The sequence below is a fragment of the Apostichopus japonicus genome, chromosome 4 (assembly GCF_037975245.1).
Source record: "Apostichopus japonicus isolate 1M-3 chromosome 4, ASM3797524v1, whole genome shotgun sequence".
Classification (NCBI taxonomy): Eukaryota; Metazoa; Echinodermata; class Holothuroidea; order Aspidochirotida; family Stichopodidae; genus Apostichopus; species Apostichopus japonicus.
In genome coordinates, this window is record NC_092564.1 from 9,584,379 (window position 1) to 9,609,448 (window position 25,070).

Below are 25,070 nucleotides of genomic sequence, written 5' to 3' on the forward strand. Positions count from 1 at the left end.
GACACTAACATCAGCCACTATGAGAAAAGGGCTAACCGGACATCTCAACTAGGTCGATAAATCAAATAAATCGAATTTGAAAAACACAAATTAGATCATCTATTAAATCATTACATATTACGTATATACAGCTCGTTAAGATAGGTCCGTATCGGGATTAAAACTTTAAGGCTACTCTTTGGTCAAGAAATCGGTTTTGTTACAGATAGTAGCATGGGCGGCGATCATGGGGGGGGGGGGGGGACGGGGGGAACTTGTCCCCCCAATATTTTAGGTGGGGGGATATAGTATCTAATATCCCCCCCCCCCAATATTTGGTGGCATAGTTTTTCTTCTGTGGCTATAAGAGCATATGTTTTATGATATCGTTAGTAATTTCAAAAAAGAAAATGCTTAGATGCAACTTACAAGGCCTGGGAAGTGCCATTTCCAGCAATTTGGGAGGCATTTTCCGCCAAAATTTTCTTTTACGCTTCACGCCATCTCATGGTGGCGTTACGCTTAGATAGTTTGCCTACAAGCCTCCCTTGGCAAATTCCTCGCTACGCGCATGTCTAACCGTGTCACAATTTGTTACTAAATATCACCACAAAACGACACAGAATTTCACCGAGAGTAGTTTTCACTTATTTTCGAAATGAATTAGCTAGACGGACCATGGGCGCAGATCCTGGTGGGGACAGCGGGACGCGTCCCCATCAACCTTTTCAGTGGTGGGGACATGTCACCACCAATTTGTTTTGACCAAACGCTGCATTGCAAATTTCCCTGTATTGAACTTTGGAGCAGTTTGATCAAGCATTGTGCAAATGACATGCAGCAGCTCTCACTTTATTACATTTATCCACAGATGTTAAATTTTGGAAGGAAATCGCATTTGCGGCAGTCTATAATTGTTTCTGGGAGAGGACCCAGGCCCATCGTATACAAAAGTCTATACTTGGATTATTTGTCCCCTGATTTTTTTCTGCAGACGCCCATGTGTTTCCCCCAACTTAAATTTCTAAGCCATGAGATCTCAAATTTAAGGAGGTTTTGGAGCATTATTGGTCTGGGAAGTGTTATTTCCAGCGATCTGGGAGGTATATTTGCATAAAAAAATTCTTGTACGTTGACGCGCGAACCAATGGTCTCGCTCCGCTTAGATAGTATTAGAGAACAGATACGCATCCCCACCATTATCCAAGACTGATCTGCGCCCATGAGCCTCGGACCGCATCCGTAATGAAATTTGGTATATATACCAAAATATCACGAAGCGCGCGAACAATTTTGGGGATGTAGTAGGCTACGCGCCTGCACCCAAGCAAATGTCCCCCCCCCCCTCCCCCAATATTTGAAACAAATCGCCGCCCCTGGACTAGATATACCACGTGAAAGAGGAACCAAGCTTTCTACTTTCATGTGGTGCTAACCGGACATCTCAACTATAGGTCGATAACTAAATAAATCGATTTTGAAATAATAATACCTTTACCGCGCGTTTCAAGCTAATTCGGTTCTCATTTGCATCCCCTTCCCACTAGGATCGAACGGAGTGTAGCCATCGTTCAATAAAGCAGAGTGTTACTGACTCGGACTTTTTTTATACCACGGACGTGTAAGAGGAATATCTTAACTTCGTCATTTTACCTATCGTGCCTGATGCATATTCTAATAAATTAATTGTTTAGACATTTGAGGGGGAAAATAAAAATTTGGTATAAAAATTGCCGCAATTTACGCCTTTCTCCACAAGTTTTGGTAAGGTCACAAGTTGAAGTTAACTATGGATGCAGAAATCGTCCACCATTCCATTCCAGAAGTATATCACATGAAAGAACAATATCTCATATCTCTTGTGGTGCCATTTTTGGCTTTTGAAAGTATGCACGTAGTATGCGCGTAACGTTGATGCAGGGAGTCGCCCCTCGGGTTGATGCACTATTGTCTGCTGTAAGTGGCTGCTCTTAATGGCTGCTACCTTCAAACAGGTCTTGTTTTTTCCCTTTTTCTCGAAAAGTCTCAGTTTCGTGTAACCATTCCATAAATGGGAAAAATGCTAACATAAGCCCAAATCTGCTGAGTAAAACGGTTCCACGCAGAGAGTTGGACATACGATATTAACTTCCGGAAATTCGAAATTTGTTTTCTTCCTATTAGATGCCATTACAACAAAGATGTAAATAAATAAACAAATAAAAGTAAAACAGACAATCTCGATATTAAATTTGCTGTCTGAAATGTGTGTCATATTAATTATTAATCTCTTTGTGCTTTGTTTTACGTGACTTAATTGTAGAGGAATTTACAGTATAAACGTGGTAGTAATTATGTATCATATAAGGTCGATATTGCGAATTCTAGGCATACATTTTCTATTCCTTCTTCTTTCCTTTTTGTTTTCTTTGTGAGTGCGACTGGGGTGGAAATTCGATCGGGTTCAGTATAATTAATATGTGAACATGAAAATAATTAGACCGAAATGAAACAAAACAAACAATTTTCTCATTATTTAGCAGGCGCATAGCCGGGGGGCGAAGGGGGCAGCCGCCCACCCCCCCCCCTTGAGCATATTTTTGAAACATTTTTTTAATGTTTTTATGATATCGCTAGTATTTTCAAAAGAGAAAATGCTAAGATGCACCTTACAAGGCCTGGGAAGTGCCTTTCCAACGATCTGGGAGGCATTTTCAGCCAAAATTTTGTCTGCAGAACAAGAACGTAGCAACGCTGGTGCCAGGATCGTCCGAGTTGCTTCGGAGAGTTACTCATGCATATCTTTAAGCTCCCCCGCCCCCCCCCCCATTCTGCATAGGACTTCTGCAGGGCTTAGGGAGCCAATTTTACGATGTGTGCACAAAGTGTAAAGGGGCCATTGTGCAGTTGTGGCTCCACCGGGCGCAGACTAGATTTGGCCACTTTCCCTTAGGCATAGAGCAGGATATAAGACTCAAGGGCGGACTCCGCTAACGCAATGCACATAGCCGCTGCGCGGCCACGGGGAGCCGCCCGCCACGACCACACAGGGCAAGACGGTCAGTATTTGTATATTTGTATATTTATTTGTTTCATCACAATTTACAGTGTGACGGGAAGTCTCCTATAAAGCCTGCAAGGCTCAACAAAGTAGGAGACTCCCCAAAAGAAAAAAAAAAGAAAAACTTAAGAATAGATAAAGAAATGTTAATAGTAGCATCTACAATGATGAAATAATCGTATTGACGCTAATTGAAATTAATAATGTTAATAAACAATCCTAACAATCTTTATAATGATCTTAATCACAAACACACACAAGAATAAATCCATCAATAGTGACAAATAATTACAGTTTGGAGATTCCTTTTGAATACAGAGTAAGAAGGCTTATTCTTAACATTATCCTGGAGATTATTCCACGTTTTTATAGCACGAATACGAGGGTTAAAATAACTTAAAGTACTTCGTTGGGATAAAACATGTGCGTGATTACAATGGCGTGTTTGATGGTTGTGGATTAGTCTAATTACTATATATAAAATCTTTAAAAGCCTCGGGTAGCAATCCATTCCATGCTTTATATGCAAATGTTGCAAGCTGGACTCTTATAATATCATTTAGCTTTAATAAATTTAATCTTTTGAATAATGGGCTAGTATGATCACGTGGTGCAGCATGTGAAATATGGCGGATAACTCTCTTCTGGAGGACACATAGGTGATTAAGAATTGTAGAATAGGTTCCTGACCAAATAGTCGTGCAATAAGTTAATTGGGGTAAAATCAGAGTTATATAGAGTGTTCTGAGTATATTTGGAGGTAAATAATGTTTTAATTTGCATATAATACCAGTATTTCTAGCCACTCTGTTACAGACTGCTGATATATGATCACGCCACGAAAGTTTATTGTCTATGTGTACACCCAAGAACTTAGTAGTGTTAACCCGATTAATAATTTTATCATTCATGGTAATATTGTGATCCCATCTGAATGAGTGACCAGCATTAAACACCATATAATTAGTTTTTTTTCTATATTAAGAGATAATTTGTTTGCTGCGAACCAGCTGGAAAATTTAGTTAGTTCAGTAGAAACAGTTCTATGTGATGAGAATAGATTTTGGGAATCGAAGAAAATATTTGTGTCGTCAGCAAATAATATTCTCAAGTATTCTTTGCCTTGGTTGGTCGGCTTCATGACCGAATTGCCGCCGGGGTTCAAGATTGAAGATGGGGAGCAGATCATATTCCCGATGACTTGGGGATGCTGTTCCATATTGTTGGAGTGCTGTATACGGTTTGTTCACTTAGGCCTAATTTGATTTGGGGGGGGGGGGCTGTAACGACTTGCCCGAAAAATATAACCAAATTGTTTCGCGCGCTCCGCGCGCGCGTCCAACATGTTAATGTGCATATCATTTAGGCATTCATCGGTTATTACATAACATGCCAATAACATACAATCATTTGCTATTACCCTTCCATATTGATTAGAATTATTGGGGAAGTCGTTACAATAATAATATTATAAGTTTAACCATTGAAAAACACATTGCAAATTACTTTTTCTTTCAGTAGGTGCCCGAAACATTCTCAACATATTGCCCGAATTTTCACCAACAAATTTGGTTGGGGATGCAGCTTTCCCCCAGCCCCCGCCTCCTACGCCTTTGGTTGTACATTGGGTTTTCTATATGGCTGGAAGGTGCCAGTGCCTAGATCTAGGATTACGTCAAGAAATTCTACATCAGTACAGATCTGCAATAGACTGGTACGTGTCCATCTCGCAAATGATGATTGGTGACATCACCAAGTCATGTGTTGCATATTAAATCTCTGCTACAAATTAAATCTATGGCATTCTCTGCAATAAGATGATTAGTGACATCGCAAAGGATGATTAGTGACATCACCAAGTCATGTGTTGCATATTAAATCTCTGCTACATATTAAATCTACTGCCCTAAGATTCGTTTGTACGCGAACAGATCAGGGGTTGTAGCACCAGCTCCACCTCAGTGCACTGAATTATTCATATCTTGCACGGGGTTGACGCTTATGTATTTTGGTTTTTTACTCCAGCTGAGGGTAGTCTGCGGCTCCACCTATTTCTATATAGACCCCGCCTTTTCTCCAGCTGAGGGTAGCTTGAAATGTCGATCAAATCTCCTTGTTAATGTCCATTGGCTTAGATATAATAGTAACGCCTCAACGATACATATTCATATTCCCCCTTCTATCAATGTGGCTCGCGCGTACAGCCGTCTGCTATAAAACAACATTCTTGCGACGACTAACTGTCAAGTAATTTCACTTTTATTCTATGAAAACTGGACTGGGACAACATTGTATTCCTTTATGTAAAAACGTCTGATATCACTTATTGCAGGTAGGTGCTACAAGGCAAAACGTCGTTAAATTCAGTTATTTGCCATCAGTGTAACAGTCTTTACTTTAGCCTTAGGTAAGCTAGGCTGTCACTGCGATTGAGATTGTACGTAGTTTACGTTTATATGAAATAGCAAACTATGAGTATTACTACTAGTATGGGCCTAGTACAGTATCACTAGGTTATGTACTTGTAGTGGGTTATGATATGGTAAATAATTGTCGTACGATGACTGCGTAGGCCTATGCCCACAGCAAAGATGTTTAACACAGAGCATCACATTTGTCAATCAAATAATAATAAATACTCGTGACTTCACTGTAGGCTAGGGTGCGTCGGTAAATCGATATATCCAATAAACCCTTTTTCTTTGATATCCACACCAACGGTATTGAAATCTGCCATTAACGAAGATATCGAAATACCAAGTACATCCAAAATAAACCTTGAATACTGGTAAAAAATAATACTGAATTAAAGATAATGACCCATTAGTACCCCTGAGTTCGAGTATATTCCTGCTGCAACTGTTTATAGTGTATAACTTACTGTACCACCCCCGTAGTCAGGAAGTATTAACATTCTTGCTGCACATTCTTCCTGCACCTGTTGTGTGTACTATACCGAACAAAAGTTAATGAAGGAGAACAATGATGTATTTCTTCCGTTTTCACCTTCAAAAATGGTTTAAGCCTACTCGGCCAATCACGATCACGGATGGGTTACATTTACACACGCTACTTATCATAATAATTTCATTCCCAAGTTACGAAGTTGTATAATAATATCCACACTGTGCTATGACTAATTACTTTAGAACTTCATCATAGTAGTAACCGTACCGCAAGTACAGTTTCCTGCCAAATGGTTCTACCGATAAAGTCTCTTTCATTTCTTTTCTAGCTTGGTAACTATTGTCACTTGCTCTCCCACACCAATTATATATGCCACAGTCAACTACAGTACTACAATAACATACAGCTTGTGGTTGGACTGGGCTGGCCTCACAGTGAGGTGTACTGTAACTGTACATTCGCGTTGTATTGAAGGAGGTAAGCAACACTGATTTTTGTACTTTCTTTTCTTTTTGATCAAAGTTTTAGTAAATAAAATGCTGCAAAAGAAAGAGCATAGATGGGAATATCGTCATTTAACTGCAAACACAATTGTAGGCTAGAATAGTGTCCATGCGATGCATACTAAGTGTTTGATAGTACAGTTGTGTATGTATCGGCAATCGGCAAGTGTTTCTTCTGGTATATATCCGATAATAACTGATTTTGGTCAGCTGTTTATCGGTATCTGTTATTGCTCACACCGACGCACCCTACTGCACTGACACTAAGTAAGTGATGGAGCTGAGGGTTCTTACTCTAGCCTCTAGGCCTTTATGATGTGTATTGTCAGGATCGATATGCCTGGGAGGAGTGGTGAGATTTGTTTACACGTCATGATTTTAAGTGTTGTAAAGTAAAAGTAGTTAATTTGTCATTTCTGTATGGTATCAGTTCTCAATGATCAACTCCAGTAAGTCAAGTTCATGTAATTATCACTAGTGTTGATGTTGTAAACTACCTGTACTCTCCAACAGTTGGGATGATGATATAGTTTGCTGTTTGTACTTTGGCAATCAGGAGTGAGCCTGCTAACGGTGATGTTGTTAAACCGGTGACTTTAATTATCTCACATCAATTGTACTGAAGGCTTCATTATTAAAGCTACTGTAGCAGCTGGGGGCACACTATATAGTAGTAACCGTACCGCAAGTACAGTTTCCTGCCAAATGGTTCTACCGATAAAGTCTCTTTCATTTCTTTTCTAGCTTGGTAACTATTGTCACTTGCTCTCCCACACCAGTTATATGCCACAGTCAACTACAGTACTACAATAACATACAGCTTGTGGTTGGACTGGGCTGGCCTCACAGTGGAGTGTACTGTAACTGTACATTCGCGTTGTATTGAAGGAGGTAAGCAACACTGATTTTTGTACTTTCTTTTCTTTTTGATCAAAGTTTTAGTAAATAAAATGCTGCAAAAGAAAGAGCATAGATGGGAATATCGTCATTTAACTGCAAACACAATTGTAGGCTAGAATAGTGTCCATGCGATGCATACTAAGTGTTTGATAGTACAGTTGTGTATGTATCGGCAATCGGCAAGTGTTTCTTCTGGTATATATCCGATAATAACTGATTTTGGTCAGCTGTTTATCGGTATCTGTTATTGCTCACACCGACGCACCCTACTGCACTGACACTAAGTAAGTGATGGAGCTGAGGGTTCTTACTCTAGCCTCTAGGCCTTTATGATGTGTATTGTCAGGATCGATATGCCTGGGAGGAGTGGTGAGATTTGTTTACACGTCATGATTTTAAGTGTTGTAAAGTAAAAGTAGTTAATTTGTCATTTCTGTATGGTATCAGTTCTCAATGATCAACTCCAGTAAGTCAAGTTCATGTAATTATCACTAGTGTTGATGTTGTAAACTACCTGTACTCTCCAACAGTTGGGATGATGATATAGTTTGCTGTTTGTACTTTGGCAATCAGGAGTGAGCCTGCTAACGGTGATGTTGTTAAACCGGTGACTTTAATTATCTCACATCAATTGTACTGAAGGCTTCATTATTAAAGCTACTGTAGCAGCTGGGGGCACACTATATAGTAGTAACCGTACCGCAAGTACAGTTTCCTGCCAAATGGTTCTACCGATAAAGTCTCTTTCATTTCTTTTCTAGCTTGGTAACTATTGTCACTTGCTCTCCCACACCAGTTATATGCCACAGTCAACTACAGTACTACAATAACATACAGCTTGTGGTTGGACTGGGCTGGCCTCACAGTGGAGTGTACTGTAACTGTACATTCGCGTTGTATTGAAGGAGGTAAGCAACACTGATTTTTGTACTTTCTTTTCTTTTTGATCAAAGTTTTAGTAAATAAAATGCTGCAAAAGAAAGAGCATAGATGGGAATATCGTCATTTAACTGCAAACACAATTGTAGGCTAGAATAGTGTCCATGCGATGCATACTAAGTGTTTGATAGTACAGTTGTGTATGTATCGGCAATCGGCAAGTGTTTCTTCTGGTATATATCCGATAATAACTGATTTTGGTCAGCTGTTTATCGGTATCTGTTATTGCTCACACCGACGCACCCTACTGCACTGACACTAAGTAAGTGATGGAGCTGAGGGTTCTTACTCTAGCCTCTAGGCCTTTATGATGTGTATTGTCAGGATCGATATGCCTGGGAGGAGTGGTGAGATTTGTTTACACGTCATGATTTTAAGTGTTGTAAAGTAAAAGTAGTTAATTTGTCATTTCTGTATGGTATCAGTTCTCAATGATCAACTCCAGTAAGTCAAGTTCATGTAATTATCACTAGTGTTGATGTTGTAAACTACCTGTACTCTCCAACAGTTGGGATGATGATATAGTTTGCTGTTTGTACTTTGGCAATCAGGAGTGAGCCTGCTAACGGTGATGTTGTTAAACCGGTGACTTTAATTATCTCACATCAATTGTACTGAAGGCTTCATTATTAAAGCTACTGTAGCAGCTGGGGGCACACTATATAGTAGTAACCGTACCGCAAGTACAGTTTCCTGCCAAATGGTTCTACCGATAAAGTCTCTTTCATTTCTTTTCTAGCTTGGTAACTATTGTCACTTGCTCTCCCACACCAGTTATATGCCACAGTCAACTACAGTACTACAATAACATACAGCTTGTGGTTGGACTGGGCTGGCCTCACAGTGGAGTGTACTGTAACTGTACATTCGCGTTGTATTGAAGGAGGTAAGCAACACTGATTTTTGTACTTTCTTTTCTTTTTGATCAAAGTTTTAGTAAATAAAATGCTGCAAAAGAAAGAGCATAGATGGGAATATCGTCATTTAACTGCAAACACAATTGTAGGCTAGAATAGTGTCCATGCGATGCATACTAAGTGTTTGATAGTACAGTTGTGTATGTATCGGCAATCGGCAAGTGTTTCTTCTGGTATATATCCGATAATAACTGATTTTGGTCAGCTGTTTATCGGTATCTGTTATTGCTCACACCGACGCACCCTACTGCACTGACACTAAGTAAGTGATGGAGCTGAGGGTTCTTACTCTAGCCTCTAGGCCTTTATGATGTGTATTGTCAGGATCGATATGCCTGGGAGGAGTGGTGAGATTTGTTTACACGTCATGATTTTAAGTGTTGTAAAGTAAAAGTAGTTAATTTGTCATTTCTGTATGGTATCAGTTCTCAATGATCAACTCCAGTAAGTCAAGTTCATGTAATTATCACTAGTGTTGATGTTGTAAACTACCTGTACTCTCCAACAGTTGGGATGATGATATAGTTTGCTGTTTGTACTTTGGCAATCAGGAGTGAGCCTGCTAACGGTGATGTTGTTAAACCGGTGACTTTAATTATCTCACATCAATTGTACTGAAGGCTTCATTATTAAAGCTACTGTAGCAGCTGGGGGCACACTATATAGTAGTAACCGTACCGCAAGTACAGTTTCCTGCCAAATGGTTCTACCGATAAAGTCTCTTTCATTTCTTTTCTAGCTTGGTAACTATTGTCACTTGCTCTCCCACACCAGTTATATGCCACAGTCAACTACAGTACTACAATAACATACAGCTTGTGGTTGGACTGGGCTGGCCTCACAGTGGAGTGTACTGTAACTGTACATTCGCGTTGTATTGAAGGAGGTAAGCAACACTGATTTTTGTACTTTCTTTTCTTTTTGATCAAAGTTTTAGTAAATAAAATGCTGCAAAAGAAAGAGCATAGATGGGAATATCGTCATTTAACTGCAAACACAATTGTAGGCTAGAATAGTGTCCATGCGATGCATACTAAGTGTTTGATAGTACAGTTGTGTATGTATCGGCAATCGGCAAGTGTTTCTTCTGGTATATATCCGATAATAACTGATTTTGGTCAGCTGTTTATCGGTATCTGTTATTGCTCACACCGACGCACCCTACTGCACTGACACTAAGTAAGTGATGGAGCTGAGGGTTCTTACTCTAGCCTCTAGGCCTTTATGATGTGTATTGTCAGGATCGATATGCCTGGGAGGAGTGGTGAGATTTGTTTACACGTCATGATTTTAAGTGTTGTAAAGTAAAAGTAGTTAATTTGTCATTTCTGTATGGTATCAGTTCTCAATGATCAACTCCAGTAAGTCAAGTTCATGTAATTATCACTAGTGTTGATGTTGTAAACTACCTGTACTCTCCAACAGTTGGGATGATGATATAGTTTGCTGTTTGTACTTTGGCAATCAGGAGTGAGCCTGCTAACGGTGATGTTGTTAAACCGGTGACTTTAATTATCTCACATCAATTGTACTGAAGGCTTCATTATTAAAGCTACTGTAGCAGCTGGGGGCACACTATATAGTAGTAACCGTACCGCAAGTACAGTTTCCTGCCAAATGGTTCTACCGATAAAGTCTCTTTCATTTCTTTTCTAGCTTGGTAACTATTGTCACTTGCTCTCCCACACCAGTTATATGCCACAGTCAACTACAGTACTACAATAACATACAGCTTGTGGTTGGACTGGGCTGGCCTCACAGTGGAGTGTACTGTAACTGTACATTCGCGTTGTATTGAAGGAGGTAAGCAACACTGATTTTTGTACTTTCTTTTCTTTTTGATCAAAGTTTTAGTAAATAAAATGCTGCAAAAGAAAGAGCATAGATGGGAATATCGTCATTTAACTGCAAACACAATTGTAGGCTAGAATAGTGTCCATGCGATGCATACTAAGTGTTTGATAGTACAGTTGTGTATGTATCGGCAATCGGCAAGTGTTTCTTCTGGTATATATCCGATAATAACTGATTTTGGTCAGCTGTTTATCGGTATCTGTTATTGCTCACACCGACGCACCCTACTGCACTGACACTAAGTAAGTGATGGAGCTGAGGGTTCTTACTCTAGCCTCTAGGCCTTTATGATGTGTATTGTCAGGATCGATATGCCTGGGAGGAGTGGTGAGATTTGTTTACACGTCATGATTTTAAGTGTTGTAAAGTAAAAGTAGTTAATTTGTCATTTCTGTATGGTATCAGTTCTCAATGATCAACTCCAGTAAGTCAAGTTCATGTAATTATCACTAGTGTTGATGTTGTAAACTACCTGTACTCTCCAACAGTTGGGATGATGATATAGTTTGCTGTTTGTACTTTGGCAATCAGGAGTGAGCCTGCTAACGGTGATGTTGTTAAACCGGTGACTTTAATTATCTCACATCAATTGTACTGAAGGCTTCATTATTAAAGCTACTGTAGCAGCTGGGGGCACACTATACAGGGCACACTATACAACTTTCACCTAATTTTGAATCATCGCCACAATTTTGAGTCACAAACAGATTGCCTTGAACACTATACGACTGACTATGTGGTTTCCTAACTAAAGTCCAAATAATGTATTCAATTCATTGGCTTTACTTTCTACCTGTGAAATGGTTTGGTCAATAGCCTTATTTGAACACTCCTAATTTGAAACCCTTTGAGAAAGTGTTAACATATTACACTAAGAAATTGTTGTATATCTTTCCTCAGGACGTCTTTTACAATGGATTTGTTTCTCTGCATCTGTTTGCAGCTGCAATATATTTCCTTCAGTTTTATGTATTAGTGGCCCTAATTGTATTTCAGAATGGCAGAAGACGTTTCCAAGTGTCATGTCTGTGGAGATGAGTATCCATCAGCAGCAGTGTTGTACTGGCATTATCGATGCCATCATCTCCATCCTCCACCAGTCTACCAAGGTACTGTACAGTGCTGTATAGTTGCAAGCTACAGTTTTCAATTGGTATAGCCACATTTTACTATTTGTGTTACTTTTGTTATCGACTGTTGTGTTGTTTTTAGTTATTTAACTGTTGCACTATTCTGTTTTACTATTACTGTGTTTTTTTACCAGTTTTTTCTTCTGACATGAGAAAAAAGGATGCCAATCCTGGTCAAAAGCTGGTAACACTAGCAATAAAATACCTCCACAATGTGTTAATTGCCTTGAGCTTGCATCACCCATAATTTACAACAATTTAAATTTGATGCCACTCTCACCCTGGTGTTGATATACTGCTTTCAATTGTCTATAAGTCCAATTATGCATTTGAATATAAAAACAGACTAGAAACCAAATCAACTCTCTCAGTGCTGAAAGACAGTAGACACTCACACTGTCCCAATAAATACATGTTTCCTTTCCCCAAATTTTGGCTATTTCACAATGTATGAGCAAATTCCGAACTTGGATCAAAGCATAAACAAGCATTCCTTCTGTTTACAAACATAATGCAGCAGAATATTTTTGTTCATGCCTGTAGGGAATGTCTTGCAGAACTATCAACACAACTTGATCTGAACATAAACAGAGATACAGGCCATGAATGTTGTTTTGTTCTTAGTTATGACTCTTTCAAACATTGCCAAAAGGACAATAATTTGGAAATCAGGTATTTCAGTGTCAACACGTCAGTAATGTTTTGCTACTGTACCTGTCAGCAAGGTAGATGATAGTGCAGTACCTGTTACAAGAAAAAAATTGTATGACATCCATTTCATGTCAGTTTGGAAGAATACCATGGCAGGTGTTATTGAGCCTGTTGTAAACATTTGAAATGGGTTAAGTACACATATTAATGAGTTCAATTTGTTCACTAACTTTTTAATTTTTATGTTGACTCAGTGATGCAGTAAAATCTGTTCTGGTGATGTAGAAGTAATTTCTACAAGTGGTTCAATTCCATTGGCAGATTATGTGCACTTCACTGTATGCTTCATATGCATAAACAGGGCAAGCAAAGGTGTTATAACTTGAATGAATTGGAATGTTGGAAATTGGTTTTGCCACAGAAAATCTAAAATTGGATATAAATAACATAAAGTCAACTTGTGTTGCTCTCCTTAACCATCATTCATACCCCTAGAAGATTTTGTTCACACAGGCTCGATTCCCCACTTCAGTGTAGTCAAGTACTACACAGTCCCACTACTTGAAAAGTTCTGCTATAAGTTCCAATAAAGGAGATAGTACCAAATTTGTTTTCTTGAAATTTTGGACATTTGAAAATCGGGTGCTAACATATGTTTATGAAGCTCTGGTTTTGTTAGTAGCTTTAAGGTTTGTTTGCCTTCTTCTTCTGCTTTTGTTTTTTCTTTTCTTTTCAGGACTTATTTAGCCAATGTTCCAACATTTTATCAAACACAACACAGATGAATTATGTGAGACGGGAGCAATGAGACCAGAGTATTTCTAATTTGAACAGTTTCTACATTTTGTTTTATATTTATATTGAATTCTTATATTGAAATTGATGGCCAAGTGGTTAAGAAGATGGGCTGTGGTCGAGTCCTGTTATGGTCATTGCGTTTGTGTGTCCTTGGGTAAGACACCTAAACTTGATTGCTTGTCTCTTCCCAGGACTTTAAACATGCACCTGTGAGGTAACTTGTACTTGTAGTTGTGTGGCGGATTGTGGCAGCTCCTATGAGAAACACCGCAGGGGGCATGTTGATGCTTCAGTGTGCCAGGAGTGATTAGATTGAAGTTACCACTTGCATTGTGCACTTGAGGTGAAGTTTGTATATATACTGTACAGTACGCTGACACAAGTATGGTAACATAGCAGGGATGTTAGGGGTATTTGCGGTCCTTTAAATATAGGGGTTTCCTGGAAAAGAAAAAGCCAGAAAGAAGAGAGTTCCACTGGAGTTAAAAGTCAAGTAGTTCTTATTTATTGACAATTATCCATGTGAAAAATGCTGTCTTCACTATGATATAAGTTTACTTAACTTTCTACTAGCTAACTTAACAGTCAAAATCTAAGGTCTAAATCTTCAAAAAACTCTTTCAGGGTGAGGGGACCTAGTTAGACCATCCTCTGACTATAACCTCTACCACTCAATTGGCAGATCCTCACTCTGAGTTGATCAGAGGGTTACCGAACTCTTCTTGAATATCACACTCATTAGAGAAGCCAGATTGGATGAAATTTCTGGGATAACTTAAACATCAACAGTTTCGACTGTTACACAGTACGTAGCATAATCGAATGAGTAATAGCTGTAAAGAAATACATAACAGACTTCTCTAAGTTGTCAAAGAGAGTTACTAATATGCTATGGTATGGTACTAGATAACATAATAGGAACTAGGGCAAGTTGAAATTACAGGGTGATTGTTATATTATTACATAACAGTATGCACACGGTATGTACCGTGTGTCATTATGTGTGTGTGTATGTATGTATCTGTATGTATGTATGTGTGTGCATGTATGTGTGTATGTATGTACTGTATGCATGTGTGCAAGTCACATGTCATGAAGCACCCTTTCAAAAGTGGTTGAGCAATTTTCAATGTGAGATCTATTTTTCTTTTACAGCATCGACTGTTGTCAGAGAAGATGACTTTCAGCAGGACAGAAGTCAATCCATGTCAACGAGATGTACCTTGTGCAGTTTCAATTGTTCGGCACCATCCAGGTACAGGAGACACGTGAAAAGTCATTTACAAAGTAAATCAAACTTACATTTTAATGGTGTTACATGTTTGTTATGTAAAATTCCTCATTCAGATTTGCCTAGTAAATCATCGGAAAGTTTCCATCATTTCCATTGTTTCATATGTGACAAAACATTACGGAGAAGAATTGATTTTGAGAAGCATGTTAGTAAATGCTGGAAAGAGCAAGGCTATTGTAAACTTCTCATCATTAACAAATCAGAAGACAAGGAATTGCTTCATGAAGAGAAGAGAAACGCTGAGGAAGTTCTAGAAAGAGGAAACCCAAGGGAAAGGAATGTGAAGAAAGAGAAAGTCCAGCAAAAGACCGACTTAGTGGATGATGCCAATGAAGTCAGCATAAGCAGGAATACACAAGATAGAGTCACCTGTGAAATGTGTTCGAGGACTTTGCAAAAATGCAGTCTTAAGAGGCACATTGAACAACAGCATGGAGAAGACAGAAAGGCATATGGAGTATGTGTGGACAGTGAAAATGGAATTTACATGGTAAGAAAAACAAACAGTGGGGTGAACTTTCCTTGTCATGTGCAAAAGAAAGTCTGTGATGCAGTTACCAAAGAAGTGTTATGTGAAATTTCAGAATGCATACACACTGCAGAAATTGCTAGTCGATCTGGATACAAGTCTTTTGAATGCAGACATTTGCAGATTGCTTCCAAATGTGCACCTGAACCTGATGTTGTAGTACTGGAAGATGATATTTTACATTCCCTGTCCAGTGAGGGAGAGCACAAGTTAATCTCTGATTCAAGTATAAAGGGGGCAAAAAGCATCAGAGCTAAAGCTGAAGCAAACAACTGTCAAGCAGTCATTCAGTTTCCATCAACAACAGGTGACATCTATTTGCACTATTCTGTATTTGATGGGACTGTACATAACTACTGCCGATTGAAGAGGTGTGTGGTCTCATTTCATGTGACACACCATACTATTGACTGCTCTTGCTGTAGAAGAAAACAGAATTGCCTACACAAGTCTATTGTGTTGTGGTTTCTTGCCCAGAGGGGTTACAATATTTCGGAACTTGCTCCTGGCCTTGACAGCAACAATGAAACAGACCAAAAGATCTGTGAGGACAGACTTACTTCATCCGTAAAGCAAAGTGAGATTTACCCTCCAGATAAAGGAGATGTTATCAAACAAATGACAAAATATCTTCTTGACCAGAAGAAAATTCAGCATCCCATACCAGAAGCTTGGAAAAAAAGGAAGAAAATTCCAGATCATTTTGTCCCCACAGAGACCACATGCTTTTCGTGTCATATACCTTTATCCAAGCCAACACTCGTATCAAATAAAGCCAAAGTATTTTCCATTTCCGGAATCAACATAGTATCAACATATGTGAAGTTGTGTCAACAATGCCATCTGCCGTACAGGTACTAGGAGGTCACTGATGGCATACACAACTACAATGACCTATTCTTGATTACTTATGAAGTCCTTAATATCCTTGAGAGTAGTGTAGCTTCCCATATTGCAATAGGCAGCCAGGTAGAGTGCTTTAACAAAGCCATGAACATCAACCTTAATACCTCGACTGTGATAGGTGCCTATTTACATTTTGTAGGTATGAGTCAGCGGACGTATGACTTCACCTGCATTAGTTGTGGATACTATCCTCCACTGATTGTAATGGATTTAGATAAGAAAGGCGCATTCCATTGTGATAGTAGCCAGATGGAGCTTCCAGAAATGAGCCCGGAAAGCGATGTTGTCAATGTTTGGCAGAATGTTGTAAGGCATCAAGTTGCAGGTGGTTTTCTCAAGAGTGGCACTGAAAATCCATTTCCTGTCATTCCTGGATACCAAAACTGGGCACCATACATAGCCCCAAATTCGAGAGGATCTGTGGTTATCAATACAGAGCACAGAAAGGTTTCAAGGTCAACAGGTAAATTGGAAGAAGAGGTACACAACATGACGGAAGAACGTCTCATTGAATTACTCTACAATAGTACAACCAGAACAGTCAGAGAACTTGGACAGGGCCTCAGGATAACTGGCTTATCTAAAATGGCCAAAGCAGACATCATCAGACACATACAAAATGCAATTTCATCAGATGAAAACAAGTTTCATAAAGTTTTTAAGAAAGCTTGGGGTAGCTCAGGAGGTTGGGCAAGTCTTGTATGTCCACATGGCATTGTTTATGCAATTAAATTTGTTGTCAGGGCTGAGAGTCCAAGAGATTATGTGGACCTTCTTGCAAATCTGAAACATATGCCTAACATTGTCCTGGTTGATATGGCTCACATGGTAGCAAATCATGCAAAAAAGAGATTCCCGAAGATGTTCAATCCCTATGATGGACGGTTAGCTGAGGTAACAGAGGCCAATCTGAAATTAGCCAAAAGAAAGGAATTAGTGGTGGAAATGCCCTGGTTACACAATAATTTCTGCATCCTTCAACCAGAAGATGACCAGCACCCTGTCACAGGATGTAATGAGTTCTATTGTCTGTATGATCGATTTCATGAAAAGAATTCCTCAAGAAAATGTGAGATACTAAGACGGATCACTAATGTACCTCAACTACATGGTTTCATCAATACACAAGTAGTTGAGCAGTTGCACCAGCAGATCAATAGAAATAATAATTTTCTTACCCAAATGAAGCCAGCAAGACACATATTCATGTTTCGCAACTTGCTGGACTTGCACAACAAGGACATCAATCGCAGACAAATTGCTAACGTTGAAGCAGCAACTGGATACAGTGTACACCTAAACATCTTTGGAAGGGCAATGCTCTTTGGAAAATGTGAGACCAAGGGTAGAGCTGAAAACATCACAGTTTCCAGCACTATATCCTCTTGCAAGACTGTCCATGGATCATTTGAGGAGAATTATGATGGAGATAGCCTAGAGGACCATTCAGACATTTCCCCTTCCTGTCCCTTTGTATCAAGATTTCCTCCAACACCATCTTCAACAGATAGAAATTTGAATCCCCACCAAAGTGATCTTTTATCTGGTCAGAAGGAAACCAAAGATTCAGGTAATGAATGCAAAGACCCACCTGTCATTGACCTTACATGTCACCCAGATGAGCTACAAGGAAGTGATATGTTATCTGGTCACAAAGAAAGAAAAAATTCCAGAAAGGGGGAATGCAAAGACTTACCCATCATTGACCTCACCTGTCAGCCAGATGAGCCATCTTCAAATCGCAGTCATCTATGGGTGCCATCATTGCATCTATCTAATCAGGAGTTAGAGATTCTTGAAAGACAGGAATGTTTGACAGATACCATAATTGAAGCTGGTCAATCTCTTCTAAAGGCTCAGTTCCCATATGTTGGGGGATTGCAACCACCATATAAAGCCCTATCATCATCAGGATTTGACATCGAACCAGGAGAGTTTGTACAGATCATTCATCTACCAAACCATTGGGTGACTGTGTCAACCATTGGATGCCGAAAATCAGAAGTAAAGCTGTATGACAGCATGATAGCTAATGCGTACTCATTATCGATGACTCAACTGATCACCTCAATGATGATGTCTATGGACCCACAAATCACTATTCTCGTAATGGATGTCACTCAACAACAAGATTCTAGGTCCTGTGGTGTATACGCCCTTGCATTTGCTTCTGCTCTGTGTCTCCATATTGAGCCTTCTACTCTAAACTTCTCTCAATCCAGAATGTACCCTGATCTGAAAACATGCCTTCAAGAAGAGAGAATGACATTAATAGGGGCAGAAAAAGGGAGCAACCTTTCCAAGGTCAACAAGAGGATCGTAGCAAAAATTTACTGCACTTGTAGGGGCCCTGATGTTGGCAACACTATGATGCAGTGTTTCATATGCATGGAATGGTTTCATGAAGAATGTGTTGGGGTTGTGCCTGTTGGGAAATTTATCTGTAGATTTTGTCGAAAGAGGAAGATACAAAAGCAAGAAGATAATGCCCTTGCCAAAAGACAAAAGATGGAAGAAACAAAGCAAGAGTTCATTAATATCAAACAACGAAGTGGGGTACTGAAGGAGAAACAGAAGATAGCTGAGGATTTTTATTGTTACATTAACCGTGTTGCATTTGGAGATATTTTTCCTGATCCATGTGATAAAATAGCAGTGCTGGCAAAGTGGACATGGGAGTTCCACCAGTCCCGGGATGAAACTATTGGTGTAACAGTAAAAGACGCAAATCATCCAGACGGCTTTGATTTCATCCTAATTGATGGCAACAACATACCTGATAACACTATGTTGTACGAAGTAATCATTCACGAAATGGTCCACGCTTTTGTTGCTATGAACGGTTGCTTCTTAGCAAAACATGGGAAAAAATTCCAAAAGCTCGGGCGAGAATGCATCTCTAAGTTAAATGCAGTATGTCATGATCAGAAACTTCCCCATGGGCTATCCAACAAATTAATTGACCCACACAATGTTTTACTTGCCACTCGAAAGTGAGTATCTTTACTTTTCAATAATGGGTGACTTAATGCATTATCTTTGCTTCATATTTTGTTCTGTAATACAACAAAATTAGAAACATAATTGGTCAGAACATTGCCAAGGACAGGGGTATAGCCAGGTTTTTCGTGTGGGAAGGGGGGGGGTCAAATTTCTGTCTTAGATGCATAATGGTGCTATCATTTCCATTTTGGTTCCTTGCTTTTTGCAAAGCAAGAAACCTATGCGTTCAACTTGTATGTAGTATATAAAGCTGCAACCCCTGTTATCACTATACTAATCGAGTAAAACTAAGGAAATTTTTAATTGCAAAACAATTCGGTGGGGATATAGAACAAGAAGTGCAAGTTAGCCATGATTTATCCTTTTAACCAACAGCAGGTTGGTCCCACATTTTCTGTGCTCATTGAAGCCTATACTGTAGATGAAAGGGGTAACAGACAACACAGTTGCTTCTGCCCAGTATGACATATATAAAAAGCTGTTATCCTTATTGAGGACTACTAATCGAAAAAAACTTAGTATTTCTCAAACAATTCTGTGGGGATATAAAACAGGATATGCTGGGCCAGGAATTATCTTTAACTATATATATATATATATATATATATATATATATATATATATATTTATATATATATATATATATATATATATATACATATATATATATATATATATATAAATAAATATACATATATATACATATACATATATATATATATATATATATATATATATATATATATATATATATAGTTGGTTGGTCCCACATTTTCTGTGCTCATTTGAGCCTACTGTAAATGTTAGTGCAAACTGACAACATTGTTGATTCTGCCCAGTATGAATACATATAAAGCTGCTATCCTTGTTGGGCACTACTAATAGAAAAAAACTTTAGCATTATTTCTTAAAAAGTTCTTTTAACCAAACAGCAGTTATTCTGATGTATCAATTAAACAGAGAAATAATTTGAATTAGAATACCTTGATGCCAAGTTTGTTGTGCATGAAAAGGTATTAGTTCAAACTCAAACTGAATGAAAAGTGAATTACTCTGGTCAATTTATCAAAATAAAAGCAGTGCAGACTAAAAGATAAGGACAACTAATGGCTAAAGGAGGATAAGTAGTTATGAGAGATAAATGTGTTCCTTACTTTCTGTACAGTATTCCTCCAACTCATTGAGCTGGGACGTCAACTTAAGAAAAATTCATATATATACTGTTTTTTCTGCCGATTAGAGAAATTTCTGTTGGAAATTGCTATTGCTGAGGCAGTTTTTTTTGGGCAAATCTTTGCAGGATGAATATCTATTGCTGATTTGCGGGGGGGGGGGGGGGGGGGGGGGAACAGTACAGAAACTTATGTATAATTTATCTTTCAACTACCAAAGCTCCTTTAATTTCTCTCTCAGAGAAAGAGACTCGGTATTTTTGTTCATTAGATGGTACGTCCCACAAAGAAGTTAGTCCTGCATTTTGGGATTGGTACCCAAACCTTTTGAAAGGTCTGCTTTTGGTCCCAGACATGTTGGAACAGCAAGATTTGTGGTCCCACATATTGGGTGTGATTCCACAAATTTAGTTTGAAACATGCTTTATTTGGACCACAAATGTTGTCTCTCAGGTGTGTTTTTTTGGTCCCACAATTTGGTCTGGTCCCACAAATGATGTTTCTCAGGTGTTTTTTTTGGGCCCACAATTTGGTCTGGTCCCACAAATAATGTTTCTCAGGTGTGTTTTTTGGTCCCACAATTTGGTCTGGTCCCACAAATAATATTTCTTAGGTGTGTTTTTGTGGTCTCACATATTTGGACTGGTCCCACAAAGGTGTGTTTTTAAGGTCCCACACATAAGGTGTACATTCTGTTCCCACAAATCAGGTCCAACAATTGTTGATGCAAAACGTACCAAGTTACTGGTCCCAATATTATTGTGGAGGTGAGTGTGTGTGTGTGTGCGTTTGTTTTGCTATCTGACCGAGGACTTGAACAAAAGAATTTCAGGTCCTCGGTTGTGATTTCTAAAGAATCACCACGTCCTCGGAAGAATTCTATTGTATGGGGTATTGTTAAGGTTAGGGTACGTGGATTTGAACAATGGAAAATACAATGGGGCTTTGGTCTGAATGTAATACAAACATGTCTGTGTGTGTGTGTGTATGTGATGCTTGGCTTGTGTACACGGTATCTCAATAAGGAAATGATATATCATGATCAAACTGGTGGATAGCCCATAGTAAGAGGAAGATCCCTATTGTTTTTGTTGCCCTCAAAGGTCACCAAAGGCCAGTTAGATGCCAAAAACCAATATATTAAAAACAGTAATAACTCCCATTGACAGGGTCTGACATGGTTGATATTTTGGGAGTCGTTGTGAATGGGGTAAGGGATCGTTTCCAAACATAACGGTAATGTGATCGAAGGTCAACAAAGGTCAATAAATGTTAAAAAACTATTATTTTGGGGGGAGAAAATGGGCAATGAAAAAAATGTTTGAAGTTTTACAGATGCTATATTCACGTCCCACCGATCAAGAATATCAATTGGTTCATGACCTCCGGGTGACCTTTGTGTGTTGAGTTACATGAGGTCAAAGTTAATTTTCAGACATTTAGTGCAATTAAATCCCAATGCCAAGGTGTGACACGGTTGATATTTTGGGACAAGTTGTGAATGTGGTGGTGGAACATTTTCAAACTTAACGGTCATGTGATCTGAGGTCACTAATGTTATCATATCTGTTGACCCGCTTGTAGGTGACCTTATATTTCTTACATTTTCTACGCCATATTTAGAACTAAAAAGTGCCTTTTGATAAAAAATCTGATCACAAATTGTGATCACAAGTGTTGGCTATAGTGTTGGTTACTTTATTGGTACATGTAGGACCACAATTACTTGGACTATTTGAGCCCAATCTTGCTTGATAATATTATGTGTATTGTCATATACCCCTACGCAAGGAACCACGGTGCCCTTGGGCTCTTGTTTAAACTACGTTGCGTACTAAAAAGTACAAAGTTAAATTTCTGTCCCCATTTTCAGGCACATAGTGGTGGATCGCCGTTGTTGGGGAAGGGTTGAACAATTTTGTTCTTCAAAAAGGGCTTAGATGCCAAGTGGTGCTTTTATTTACATTTTTTTACCTACATTCATGAACTAAAGAGAGTATATTTAATTTTTTTTTTGCTCGCTTTGAATATTCACCATCGGTTCCCCAAAAATTTCTGTCGGGGCACTCTGCCCCCTGCCTCCTGCTGGGTACGCCACTGGCCAAGGATGAAGGTATGTGCAGTCAGCTGAGCTTAGCATCATAATCAATGATAGTCTGGACTCTGGTTGTTATTTGGACTGTAGAGATAAACTTTGGATAAGCTTTCATGTTGGGGATATTGAGTACAAGAAGTCTGTCAGTTGCATTAAAGCTCAAATATATCATATAGCTGTCATTGTAAATACATTGTTACAGACCCCTAAGTAATCTCAATAATTTGTATGATTTTTGCAACAAATAGTTGTATTATTAATCAATATTTTAGAATATTATAAATTAATCTAAGAATCATAGTATAGAAATGCCTGGTGTGTGTGCATATCTGGTGTGTGTAGAATATTTGGAAAAGTTGAGAAGCTTCTAGAAGAGTTAGAACTTTTGAGAATAATTTAGATCATTCAACACAGAACACATTTGAACATGCTAGAACATTGGAGTGCTGCAAAGGGGACATCCCCTGTGCTATTTTTAGAACACTAGGTGAGGATTTCCTGGAAAGGTGAAGTGACCTTTTGGATTGGTTTAACCATCTTGGCTCAAGGAGTTTTATAACATCTCGCTCAAGTGAATCCTACAATTCCAGTGTGAGTAAATACTCACTTAGTTTGACAGTAGAGTTATAGCTGTCTTTATATTAGTGGATTTGTCACAAGTTTGCCGGCTTCAAAGTCGTCCATCGTTGTGTAGCCGTCCAAGCACTTCTTATTGTGGCCTCTGAGTTACCCAAGGACAGGAATCCAAGGATAAATAAGCTGCAAGCACAACTTGGACATTCATTAGTAGTAGACCTCCGAAGTGGAAATCATCAAGTTGAGAACTGGATTTCTTCAATATTGGACATTCGTCCGCCGACAAGTTTCGCCATTAACCACAATGACCACAATGCTGTACAAGTTCAGGTGTCATATTCATTAAAGAAGATACTCAAACCATATCATCAAAACCACAATGTATTTTTACATTCTGGTTAACTTGAATGGATGTCAACATACTTCTTCACATTGCAATGTGGCAACATCTCAATTTCACACATAGTTATAATAAGCTTTGTTTGATTTGAAGTTTTTTATTATAAAAGCCAGTACTTCCATAAGCAAAGGTAAATTGGTGCAACATAGCTACTGTGTTAGTGTTAGCATTAAACATTTCTGACATGGTCCCTGTATTTTGTCTTATTGGCACCACTTCCTTGGTTTTCCTTCTGCAGTCAACTGTCTTTTTCATTTTCTACTGGCAGGAGGTTGCCTGCAGTCAGCATAGCAGGCCACAGGGACCACATGCTAGCATGTAGTACTGATTTGACAGTCCTTCAAACTTGTATCTTCTACTGCACAGGAGGAAGAGCTTAAACATAATTGGGAAATAAATCAGGGACCTGCTATTTAGAAATAGCAGGTCCCTGATTAAATCACACGGTCTACAACAGTTTATATCTATGTCTAACATAATGTTGTAGATAGTAGCTACTGTTTGTTTGGGTTTCTATTTGGAATCAAATTTTACTTTAACTGTGCCTGCCAGGTGTTCTTTGAGTTTACTTGTCAATGTGTGGTTACTTAATATGGATTATTGGAAACAGTCATTCTCACAAATCAGTGTATAGTTTTAAAATTCGAGCATGGTCCTGGTTTAGGTGACACGGTGTATTAATAGTTGGCTATCCAGTTGCAATATTTTTACTTACCTGAAAGTAGCAGGAACAGGTTACGATTAAATTAAATTATTTAATCGAGTTGTGGTCGGTAAGTATGCATTAAAACTGTTCCATATTACTTTAAGGTGTCAAGGTATCTTTTTGTTGCAGAATGTAGGAATCTTCTTTTGCTCATTGGTTTGGCTGTATTTTACGTATTTAAAGAGGGCAAAGTTACATTTCCAGAAATGTTGGGGGAGGGGGGGGGGGGATGGTACAACTACTGAAGGGCAATTTCGCAAATGTACAGCTTTAACTGATGAACTGACACACCTGACTCGGAATTAAAAATTTTCGAACCTTTCAAAATAAGAAACATTTAATACGAAACTCGGAAAAAATTAGAAGCAGTGAGGTGAGTTTAGTGCACGTATTCCACTTGGTATAGTCTCTGCAACTTTTTATAATCAGTATCGTTCTCGCACTGTTGATTTGTGAAATTTCAGTCATTTTTTATTTCTTGGATGGTGGAAAGGTGATGAATTAATACAGTGAAAGTTACATACATTTTGATAACGATATATTCTGGTTAAATTATACTTCATCGCTGTTTTCTTTGTTTGTTTTTGTAAAAAAAATATTATAAAAAACAGTTGTAATCCCGAGAAACACCAAAAATATCCATAAATGTGGTTAACATTACTACATAGTGTATTTAACACAGTCTACCAAAAACAAAAAATAAACGTGTCCATAAGAGTCATAAGTTATCGCAATTTTTCGTCAAAATGTATTAAATTTGGTCAAAAATCG

At 38.6% G+C, this 25,070-nt stretch overlaps 1 protein-coding gene across 4 annotated transcripts; it reads left to right on the forward strand.

The window, feature by feature from the left end:
- The first annotated feature begins 4,955 nt into the window (after positions 1-4,955).
- On the forward strand, positions 4,956-24,836 carry LOC139966382 (uncharacterized). Of its 4 annotated transcripts, none has more exons than XM_071969321.1 (10): positions 4,956-5,351; positions 6,255-6,403; positions 7,174-7,320; positions 8,091-8,237; positions 9,008-9,154; positions 9,925-10,071; positions 10,842-10,988; positions 12,036-12,148; positions 14,774-14,905; positions 23,862-24,836. In XM_071969321.1, the coding sequence occupies exons 8-10, from the start codon at positions 12,037-12,039 to the stop codon at positions 23,882-23,884; spliced, it is 267 nt and encodes an 88-aa protein (XP_071825422.1). In that variant the 5' UTR covers positions 4,956-5,351; positions 6,255-6,403; positions 7,174-7,320; positions 8,091-8,237; positions 9,008-9,154; positions 9,925-10,071; positions 10,842-10,988; position 12,036; the 3' UTR covers positions 23,885-24,836. The 4 variants fall into 4 exon arrangements, 2 of the variants coding, with proteins under 2 accessions (XP_071825422.1, XP_071825421.1); XM_071969320.1 differs by having other exon boundaries at positions 14,774-14,873; XR_011792563.1 differs by lacking the exon at positions 14,774-14,905.
- Positions 24,837-25,070: the final 234 nt, after the last annotated feature.